This window comes from Conger conger, chromosome 5 (assembly GCF_963514075.1).
Source record: "Conger conger chromosome 5, fConCon1.1, whole genome shotgun sequence".
NCBI lineage: Eukaryota > Metazoa > Chordata > Actinopteri > Anguilliformes > Congridae > Conger > Conger conger.
The window spans coordinates 59,531,718-59,543,751 of NC_083764.1; the positions used below are offsets into that span (position 1 = coordinate 59,531,718).

Genomic DNA, 12,034 nt, shown 5'->3' on the forward strand with positions numbered 1-12,034 from the left:
TTGTTGTCACCCAGACAGGCTTGTCATTTTCAGAATTTCACTAATCGTGGGTGTCTCGGTGGCGCAGCCCGTAGAGCACTGACCGCATGCTCGTTGCGAGCCGCGACGTCGGCGGTTCGAATCCGACCGTCCGACATTTGTCGCATGTCTTCCCCTCTCTCTCGCTCCCATTCTTCCTGTCTCTCTATACTATATACTGTCCAATAAAGCTGAAAAAGGCCTAAAAAATATCTTAAAAAAAAAAAAGAATTTCACTAGTCATGGTGAAATGGAGACAGACCGGGCAGAATCACCCAGGCTAACAAGTGCGTTAGTTAATGTAACACACCTGCAAGGAATTGCACCCAGTAGCGATGTGACGGAACTTTCCCCAATATACCAAGCAAATGTTCTGCTTCATGTACTACAGCATGACATGTAATTACTCATTCATTTGGTACTGATACCCTGGGCTGCAGATAGGGGCAGACAATCTGGACATTTAGTTCTGATCTCAGGGGGGCGGCCCAGGATATTGGGTGTAACGAATTTGCGACAAAATATATTTGGGGGGCCCCTCCTAATTTTTTCATGAGAATGGGAATTCATAGCTGAGGCCCTGTCAATACTCATGTGTTCACCTGCTAATTTAAATTTCCCTTGAATTTTTTGTGAAGATTCCAATTAGATCCTAACCAACATGACCACCAAGGTGGCACATTTCAAGGTCTTAGTAATAAATCAAAATTTAGCCTTGGCAGGCACATTTCTGTAGAGGACCTGTGGGACAGTCATGGGAGGGCTTTTATATGGATATAGAAAAACTTCAGAATTAGCAAACCTGTAAGATTCTGAGACTAAGCCTGTAATGTTGGCTGTCTTTCACGATTGTTACATGTCACACTGTGCGATGTAACTACGACAATATCCCGCCTTTAATTTCTGTCACACTGTGCGATGTACAGTACTGTGCAGAAGTCTTAGGCACCTGTACAACATATACTGTACTGTATAACATTCTGTACAGATAATATTCTTTCAAAAATAATTCAATGAAAGGTCCTAAATTAAATGTACTATACATTTTATGTTACACTATAGTCATTTGGTAGAATCGTTAAAAACAGAATAAAATCAATATTTTTTGTGACCACCCTTCGGCGTTAAAACTGCATCAGTTCTCTGAGCCAACAGCCAACGCTGTCCTGCAGTTCTATAAGACAATCAGCAGGGAGGTTGTTCCAAGCATGTTGGAGAACTTGCCACAGTTCTTCTGCAGACTTTGGTTGGGTCCTTGCTTCTGATCTCAGACAGCCTTGATCAAGTTTTTATGTAAAAAGTAGTAAATTGCTTACAGTGATATGTTACTTATTAAATACGAAAAATGTCTCTGTAAAATTAAATCTTTTGGAAAATGAATATTTGTAAATCTCAAATTTGCTCTTTTATACTAACACGCACACAAAAAAACAACAACATATATATAATAAAGTCCAAGGTGCCTAAGACTTCTGCACAGTACTGTAGCTACGACAATCTTTCGTTGCTGTCACACTGTTCGATAAGATCCAAGAATTCTATAATAAGAACAACCTATCATTACAGTGGCTACGTCATCTGACATCCATACGCAGAACTTGAGGATGGTGGAGCAATAAGCTGAAGACTAATCATGGCGTTCTTTTGCCCCCCAAAAAAGTCTTCTAAGCATGGTTTCTTTTCATTACATTACATTACATTATTAGCATTTGGCAGACGCTCTTATCCAGAGCGACATACAGTTGATTAGACTAAGCAGGAGCCAATCCTCCTCTGGAGTAATGCAGGGTTAAGGGCCTTGCTCAAGGGCCCAATGGCTGTGCGGATCTTATTGTGGCTACACCGGGATTAGAACCACCGACCTTGTGTGTCCCAGTCATTTACCTTAACCACTACGTTACAGGCCGCCCATTCTTACTTTCCATCTGGATATTAGCTGCATTGTTACTGACGGCTATCTCAACATTGGCTCTTTAGTGGGGAAGCAAAAGCGATACCATTTTAACAGTGAACTTAATCACAATCCTTAACAAGGCTACTTTATCCACATGCCAGTAATATTTTAGGATCGAAGATGACACTTCAAATAGTGACTGAATTAATTAATGTTAAAACAATGTGTTTACTGTGGTTAGAGTGCTACGTGGATTGTTTACAGTACGCCATGTATAGTATTACGACGCTCCTATTAGTTGTTCACTAGACGTACATTGTCTAAGATCGTAGCACCTGTCACACTGCATGATTTTCGCCCGAAATATCTGACACCGCCAGTCTTCCATCGGAGGCAAAGATTCACTAAATCGGCCTTCTGCGAACATGTCACACTGAGAGATCCAAGATGGACGATCCAAGATGGCTCGTGACAAAAGATTTCTTCTACGATATGGAAATCTGGTCTGCGACTGCAGAAATGTCAGTGTATACCCAGCTTATGATTTTCAGACAAAGCCTGTGAGATTCTAAGACAATGCCTTTAAGATGCTAAGATGAAGGCTGTGAGATCCTAAGACCTAGCCCTGAAGGTTTATTGTTAAACTGCAGTTCTCTCAGCAACCTACAGCTACCAGGTGATCCTTTATTCACCTGTATCTCCAGAAGGGAAGAGAGCTGGAGAGTGACAGACCGATGAAAGGGAGATTATTGTTTTTTTTTTTTAAATGTTCCAGCCACTGACATTATCCTGTGGCAGCTAATAAACTGGAGCTGGGTATAAAGGCATCATATACTACCGGGGGATCTTCAGCTTCTGCCGATGTCAGCTCTTCTGAGAAATGCTTTATATTGACAAGGACTAATGAGGAGATAAACAACGGATCCACCAGAAATTCGCACCCCATCCTCGAGGTTCACTCCTGTTCTCCAAGAATGCCATGGGCTTCTGCAGTGACTGAGTAGCAGCAGTATATAGTGTTATTACTATAGTGGACATGGTTGTTGTTGTTGTTGTTGATTAACATATTGCATTTTCGTTTTAAATAAAGCATCTATGTGGACTTGTAGCACTGACTTGTGGCTCTGAAATCCTACATGCTGGGACCCGAGGTGCTTTGGCTTCAACTCAAATGGAATTCAAACTCTCAATTTCTGACAAAAGCTTGAAAACAGGATGCTGGAAGAAAAGAGAATGTCAACTAATACCCTGGTGTCAGCATCAGCGATGGCTGTGTACCACCAAACCAGTCCCTGTTGCAACCAAGCCAAGCATCTTTCCCCTTCCAAGTAATTTAAGTGCCACTTTAAGACTAGCACAATTAACCACTCAAGGAAATCCATACAATCCTTTGTGGAGGTCAGCACTGGAAAGTGACCAAAAGGGACTCAGGCAGATTGGGATGTTCAGGATGTTCAAGAAGGATATGTTGCCATTACCTGCTCTTCAAACTCAGACGACATATCTGCCAGGCTGGACGTTTCCACGAGCAGACTGAGGTCGAGCTCACTGGGGCCTGGAGGAAGAGAACAAGCCATGTTACAATGAGATCATCTTCAATACGCTTCAGAAGGAAAGAGGTCAGCCATTGTTCACACAGTGATATGTGATGTATACCTGGCCTAGTTTTTGTTCTTTTCTTAAGTAATGTACACCTGACTCACAAGAAATGATGATAGACAATACATGAATCTCTCCCACTAGCAAATGACTGTGCCTTAACTGCTTTCAGAACAACGAGAGCAGGGTACAAGCTGATAAGTACAGACCTTAGTGTACTATTTCTGCAATGTGCTACATTAGGAAGAGGAATGTGCATAACTACAACAGGAACAGAAACTACCACGGGGACTGAGACAGCCATTGCAAAACCATTTTTGACCAGTTAGTCAATAATTCTTGTCTGATTTTGAGGTACATTAGGGGATATTGTGTTGCAGAAGCAAGGGGTGGAAGCCAGGTTTTTGGCTAAAATATCTACCAACATCTTTTCCATCCGTAGGTATAATGACCCTTTCAACGTAAGCGCCATTCTTCCGACTCCAAACCTACCGCTGATGCACGTGGCCAAAACGCTCAATCTGAGACAGGACATGATGGATGGCTAATACGAAAAAAGAGCAGTGCCCTTGACTGCCCGTTTGGCGAGCAGCAGTTCCTGCTTGTAATGCAACCAGGAATCGGGTTACAGTGAGGAGCCTAGCAGGGACGAGAAGGGGCACGTTCTGGGAGGATGACAACCAGCCAAGGAGCAAGTTGTCTTTTTGGACAGGAAGTCAGGGCGTTCAGCCAACAGTGAATTCATAACAAATGGGGGATGTTGAAAACTGTATCTGCCACCACACATTCACTTCTGAATAAGAAAGTGTTATTAATAAAAATGTTTAACACCGCTCCATAGCTGTGTAACAAGCATTATGAGTTTCAGTGCTATGAGTCTGGTGATGGAATTATGGGAAAATAGAAATACATTTTTCATGTAATCTACATTTCCCCCCAAACTCTGATTTAATAGTGTTTATAGAAAGTATACTGTGATAGACATTCTATAAACACTGCATATGTGAAACTACATTTGGTAACATAATGAGTTCAATGAAATTGGAATATATACTCACTGAGCCTCTATCTCGTATGTACTCTTAAACCAATTATAACATGGTAATATTGTAACATTAGCTGTGCCAGAACAGGACAAGTCATGAAATATTTAAAAAATATTCAGATATTATGATTGTTTGGACTCAATGCATGTCTGATCCCCAACAAGCTCCAATCTGTCCTGCGTGGTTGACTGCCCAGCTGGATGGTTTTTATGCAGAATTCAGTATAAGTTCTAATGGTCAATGGAAACATACACATTCACTAAGCACTTTATTAGGTATTTATTTGACTTATGTATTTTACTTATTGGTCTTCTGCTGCTGTTTTTGCCTGCAGAACTGCTGCTCACTGGATGTTTTTAGTTTTTGCACCATTCTTTGCAAACTCTGTGTGAAATGTCCTGGAGATCAGTGGTTTCTGAGATACTCAAACCACCCCGTCTGGCACCAATAATCATTCCACGGTCAAAGTCACTTAAATCACATTTCTTCCCCATTCTGACATTTGGTCTGAAGAACAACTGAACCTCTTGACCATGTATGCATGCTTTTATGCATTTAGTTGCTGCTACATGATTAGCTGATTAAATATTTGCATTACCAAGCTGGTGTACAGATCTACCTAATGAAGTGCTCACTGAGTGTACAGTACTGGAACAGTAATAGAACATATAATGTCCATGGTAATATGTTACAGTTTAAAAATAGAAATAAAACCTATTCCACATTGCCATGTTGAAAGGTGTATCTATTAAGTAGTACGATATTAAGGTGAAAATCTATTAGTGTGTCGAAATGAACCAAAGGGAAAAAAAAAACCAGGGCCAACAAGAAAGTTTCAATGCAAAAGAGGGGAGTGGCTAGCCAGGGAATGGACAGTGTTCAGAAGTCAAAGACGAGGAATTGACTGAGCTGTGCAGAGAGCGTGGGCATTTAATTGGTCTGCAGCCACCACTACTGACTGAAGAAGAAAGTGTGGAAAAATATCCAGCCAGCTTCAAAGAAGCAGTTAGTGACTTTGTAGCCTAGACTCGTGATTGATGCATCATAAACATCTAGGCCAGCATCATTTCCAGTCAGCAGGTCATAGTTCTGAGTCGGACAGTAATCACTGCAGCTCTGAGGTGGTGCCAGCACATTTCCCTGAAACTTGTCTCAACCCCTAATCGCCCGGTTCTGCAGAAGCCCACTCAAAATGTGTCGCGGGTTCAGTCACTTGTGATTTTGAAGCCTCTGGGTGACTGTGCGTTTCCCCCCCCCCCAAAAAAAAAAACAACGATTCTTCAAACGTGAAAGCATGTCAGTGCTTCGGTGGGTTTCGTCCGCAACAATATGACATATTTCTGTCTGTTTCTGGCCACATGCTAATCGTAGCTCTAGGCGCTCACAGTTGCTCTCTTTGTCTCTTTGGATTTGTGCATTTCTCTGTTAGTGAGCTCGGGGGGCTGACGCATGACTACGGCTTTAGAAAAGGAAACCAGCACGCACAAAATGTACAATTATCTGAAAAGAAAAATTCCAAGCAGAAGGAATATGATGATGTAAAGGTTAACATCGCAGTCATGTCCAGTTGGTGCCAGAAGTCATTTCCAAGATATGAAACCAGGAACAATTATCAGTTGTTTTTTAGAGCAAATATCAGAATGGGAATTAAATGTGATCTAAGTGACTTTGACCGTGGAATGATTGTTGGCAGTTGTGTTCCTGACTTGTCCTGTTCTGGCACAGCTAATGTTACAATATTACCATGTTATAATTGATTTAAGAGTATATTCGAGATGAAACATTATAGTTTATAGTATTTCAAGCTCTAATCTACCATATTGCGAAGATATTGAATGAATTAGAAATATCATTGTACAATTTAAAAAGATTCTAAAGCTCACAAGGAATACTACGCCAATGAGCAAGCAGATAAAGTGCATAAATAGCAATCTAAATCTATTTCATGTGCTCCGCACAATGAGCATTCAGAGGGTTTCATTTCAGACTCTGTTGTTAACAGAGTAGAACATCTTCACTCAGTATACAATATCCTACTCAGCCACAAAGGCTTATGGGTAGATTAATCTTACAAAGATGTGGAGTTACAGGGCAACTCGTCTGAAAAGCAACACTTGTCAATGTGATTCATACTGTTCACAGTGGCCTTGCAAGCGCAACAGTTTATTTATTTTTAATGTGTGATGCCAGGAAAGGTTGGGATACAGCACAGAGTTGGTCCTCGTCTTGAGCTATTCGTCTCATTTTACGCAGTCTCTAAAAGCCTTCTGGACACAGCAGAGGAGCCACCTCACCTACAGGAACACACTGATGGATTAACAGTGCTGTTTCCTTCACTCGGCCTTTCATGAAAGCACAGACTGTTTGAGGAATCTCCGGAGAAGATTTGTGTTAGGTTCTTAACTGTAGTGCAAACCAAATACATTTCAGTTTCAGTTTCCCAAATATTAGTTTTGATTTTGTCCATTTTCTCTCAGAAGAACGTACAATAAAGCACACTGCCCCCTGACTCACACTCGCCACCTGGCATGGTGGTGCCACGCAACCCGTTATTGAAAGTGCTAACTTTTCAAAACTTTTCAAGTTTTCATTATGTATGTTTTCTCCAAAATATAGTGCACAACCAGCATTAAAGTATACAAATCTAACCGCATACATCAGCTAGCGGTGAGTAAACAAACAACTACCTCTTATAAATCATGACTAAATGTATTATTATTATTATTATTATTATTAAGCATGAATATAAATAGCACTGCTATCATTTAATGCACCATTATAATAACTAGCTACAATCTGGAACTTGTAACCCAGTTCCACCAAAATGTAAGACAATAATATATTACATTAAGATGAATGCACTTCTGTTTCTCATATATTTTCAGTTGCTCTGGATACGAACATCTGCTGAACAAATGTAATGTCAAATTTGTCAAAAAGAAAAATGTGTTTGGTGGGACTTCAAAGATGGTGTAGGAAACTAACAAGATACATGTGTAATAATAAAGTAAAGTAATATGAGTAATATGAATAAAGTACATGCAGAATAGCATCGAGAAATTATAGTCAGATTTGCAGGGAATGGACACGCATTGAGACTGAATAATCAGAATATATAAATATGTACATGAACATTAATGCAGAACACAGTCATTAAGCATAACAATGAGCTTGACAGCTAGCTCAAACGCTACCCAGTAAATAGCCTGTCAGTCATGTCAGAAAATATCTCTGAATGAACAAATGCATTATTATTCAATACAGTGAAACACATTTCTGGACAAATGTCAGCCTACTTTGTAAATATGTGAAAGAAAGCTGGATTCAGCCTAAAGGGATTTCCGCTGACTTCATTAAGTCATTCAATCCAGTGAACTAGCGTTCTGAACAAACGTTAACCTGCGGTGTATATACAGTACACAAAGGAATGACCAGCGGATTGCCACCCCCTGTCAGGTGACACCCCGCCATTGTAAGGAAACACATCGCTGGACAGAGGTCACATGACCATGTCAAAGGTCACCAGGTTTATTAACACCAGTTTTATCAGCACCACGATTAAATTGCATGAGGTTTCTTTTTGCAGACACGACAATTTCCTGTAAATTGTACGTCTCACACACCCTCGGTAAATGGGCTCCGACAGACAGGGTCAAGACCATTTGTCTGTAGCCAGCCACTTGGTCTCAATTCTTTTATATATCTGTGACCATGGACTGTATTTCAACACCCCGCTCACGTTAGCTTTCAGAGATTATACTCAGCGATTGGCCCGAAGTGTCGCATTTCACTCTCCCTGGCAGCTACTTCTCCCTTCAAAGCTAATACATCTCAGTTCTCTTGAGAGTAGTCATCGGCGTGTTCTTCATTGTCCCGCATTTTATTCCACGGGGAAAAGGGCAAAAGAATCCTAAAACAGGTAGAACAGGGCAAAAGAATGCTAACACAGGTAAGCCCACCTGAGAACTTCAGGAGGACAGACTCTGTGCTGTGTAACATTTGACTGACAGCAGCCTGGCGAGACATCGGCAGCGCAGCCCTGAAAGGTGAAAGGTCACTGCTGCTCTCACTGACAGTCCAGGGGGGCGGCCTGTAGCGTAGTGGTTAAGGTAAATGACTGGCATACACAAGGTCGGCGGTTCTACTCCCGGTGTAGCCACAATAAGATCCGCACAGCCGTTGGGCCCTTGAGCAAGGCCCTTAACCCTGCATTGCGCCAGGGGAGGATTGTCTCCTGCTTAGTCTAATCAACTGTATGTCGCTTTGGATAAGAGTCAATGCCATTAATGTAATGTAATGTAATGTAATGTAGTGCAGCCACAATACGATCCGCACAGCTGTTGGGCCCTTGAGCAAGGCCCTTAACCCTGCATTTCTCCAGGGGAGGATTGTCTCCTGCTTAGTCTAATCAACTGTATGTCGCTTTGGATAAGAGTCAATGCCAAATGCCATTAATGTAATGTAATGTCCTGAAATTAAAACTGACACTGATAGAGACGCAGTGCCGCCACCCTGAACTGAGAGGGACCAATTCACACTGAAATAAATACGCTGCAGAAATAATCTACCTCTTAGCTTGGGGGGCACTGAAACTGCTACGTGACCCTCCGTTTGACATTTCCATGTGAAAACGCACGGTATGTGGAGATGAGTCCGTGACCGCAGGTAAATATAGGAAAAAAAGTTGGCAGTTGTTTTGGAAAGTTTCAGCAAAGTGATGAGAATGCACCCGCGGTTCAGATCAAACAAAGATAGTCCTGTTTTCTGTAAGACCAGCTGCACATTTTAGAATTGCTTGCTGGCATACGGCTATGGCGAGGGACACTGGAAACGGCTTCGGTTCTGAAGCCCAATTTAGCCAGGCGCAAGGCCCATTCAGGCTAAGTGGATTTCACAGTCTAGCTGCCTTGGGGAGTCAGTCTGGGGGGTTACCGCCTGGTCCCGTGTATCCACAAGAGGTTTCAACCCAATTCACAAAACTCCACGGGCAGCGCCGCACAAATTCCCGCACAAGAAACTGACAGAATGGAGTCTCAACACAGACCGTCAGTTACGGACAGACAATTCATCACCTTTGTTGAATTGTTTCAGTCAAATAAAATGAGAAGTTACATCAAGTCTACATTAACTGTGTTCCAGGAAAATGATCCAGCTATAGAATCTCCATGTAAGAATATGAGGTTTCAAAAAAGAGATTACTACTGTTAGGGAAATTGGAAGTCCATTTTTTGGGGGTAAATCCACAGGTTGTTCTGACAATGCTCAAACGTGGCACACTTACTGGTCGTATTACACAATCATATTTCAAAGGTGTTCATTTTGGCACCCAGCTGTAAAGTAGGTCTAGAATCGAATCCAGTTTTATCACCAACAGACATATTTTACCTGACGATTTGTTATGTATTCTGGGCTAGAGCGTAGAGAACTGGGCAGGCAGACTGATGGGGCTGTAGCCAGCCTATTGGCGGGGATGGGTCTTTTTTTCCCCAAAAAGTGGACCATTTTATTCCCTGCATATTTTAACAAGCTGGGCTTTTACCAGATACAACTCTTACACTATTAACAATGGCAATAAGGTACCTTTTTTTACATAGTCCAACACAAAGTTGACTTTCATTAATTTCCAATACATCCTAAATGATATACATTTTCCCTGCTCTAAGAACTGAAACTCAAATAATTGATCAGCAGGGGATACTAGGCAGATGAACTGTGGCCCATGCAAATGCCAATTGTGCTTGGCCCTCCAGTACGGAGCTACTGACCACAGTCAGCATTCGTTCAGAGACCACAGGGTCGATCCATTGTCATTGGCTATTTAAAGAGCCTATTCATACCACACCCTATGGAGATCCTGGCTCTGCCAGCACAAAAGCATAATTTTAAAGAGAAATCAGACCAGCCATTCTGCAGAAACAACGTTACCACACAAACAGCCTAGCTCTCTGTTTTCCTGCATGAATTATTTAATTACATTCTTCAAGGCGCAGATGGCCGCAGACGGTCTCTATTCAGCACAATGTTGGGCCAAATCAGTCAAGCTCCTGGGATTGGCAAACGGCTGAAACTCAGAACTGAGGCCATTAAGTGAACGATCGGGCAGCCACTGCACGCCATCGTGTGAAGCTCTGATCTGCGGATGTATTCTGACGGCAGGGAGATAAGAACAGGAATAAGAATTGGATCATGGGAGTTTTGGGACTTGAAGTGAATCATCTGTCATAATGACACCATTCTCCCGGAGGTGGAGTGGAAGCAGTTTGGGATTTAATGCAGTCTCAGGGAAAAAAGCCCTCAAAAGAAAGGACCGATCTATTATTAATATGGAGGAAAGCCAGGTAAAGTAGGAGTCTGAGTTATAGCACTGCGATGAGTATCGCAAATACTCATTTCATCCAGGTATGACGGTTATATCATATGAAAGTGTCAAAACAAAATAATGTTAAAAAAACTAAAATAAATGATATAATTTGATGGGAGAAAACCAAACTGGCAAAAAAACCGGCTTATACCGACCGGCTGCCAAAAAATTCTTCTGGACTGTTCCTGGCTCCTTATGGGGCTCTACCGCCAGCTCTCCGTGTGATGTTTTTTTATTTCCTTTCCAGAAGCTTCTGAGAGACACTCGGTCCTGACAGTGTGTCTGCGGGGGCTTGCAGAACCACACGCCACAGGTTGGTATCGCCTGTGATACCAGCCCCCCCCCCCCCCCCCCAGGTGTCCCCCTGCCACAGCTACACAGTCACATCTGTTTCACATCTCCAGGCTGTCACCCTCTTCAAGCCCAGCCCGAGTGGGTCTCTCTGGGGACGGTCAGGATCGGCTCCCGTACTATCCGTTCCACGCCATTAACAACCACCCGAATGACAAACTCCCTCTGGCGCTGCTTGACAACATGGCAGCTGCGGGCTGGTACGTGTCTGACAACACTTTTTCTTTTTAGCTTCTTTTTGCTTTGTGATTTTCAAGCCGTAAAATGGCGAGGCATTCGGGCAAAAGAATGTGCTTCTAAACCTTGACTGAGAGGAGTGCGGAGGGTGAAGAGGCAAAGGCTCCTGAGCTGAGTGGAAGACTGGGTCGCCCTGCAGGACTGGCAGCCAGGCACAGTGGCACAACTCGACGCCAGACTGTGGGGTCCATCACTACACCGAGTTCTTCATTGTATCACATAAAACACCTATGGGAACTGTGAAATGGTTGTGATATGTTATCATTACTGACTGAGATACTGGATGGAAAATTGCCCCCATCATGTCATTCACTATAATGAAGAGAGGGAGGAGGACATGTAGATGAAGGGCAATAAGATTAATATTTCAAACATAATATCGTATATATTCATTCTGAATAGCTATTCATGGTATACACCATTTCCTGGAAATATACACTGCATTGTGCACCCACAAAAAAATCTTATCGCTTCATAAAAGCACCTCGGCAGTCTGGGGAATGCCATTCACTGCAAAAGCCGCACACT

General features: G+C 42.4%; 1 protein-coding gene across 1 annotated transcript in view; it reads right to left on the reverse strand.

Annotated features, from left to right (window-relative positions):
• The window catches only part of ak5 (adenylate kinase 5), a 62,811-nt gene that overhangs the window by 21,660 nt on the left and 29,117 nt on the right, over positions 1-12,034 (reverse strand). Inside the window, exon 8 of the mRNA XM_061241140.1 lies at positions 3,391-3,467. Coding sequence (XP_061097124.1) covers positions 3,391-3,467 — 77 coding nt within the window. The remainder of the gene's footprint in view (positions 1-3,390; positions 3,468-12,034) is intronic.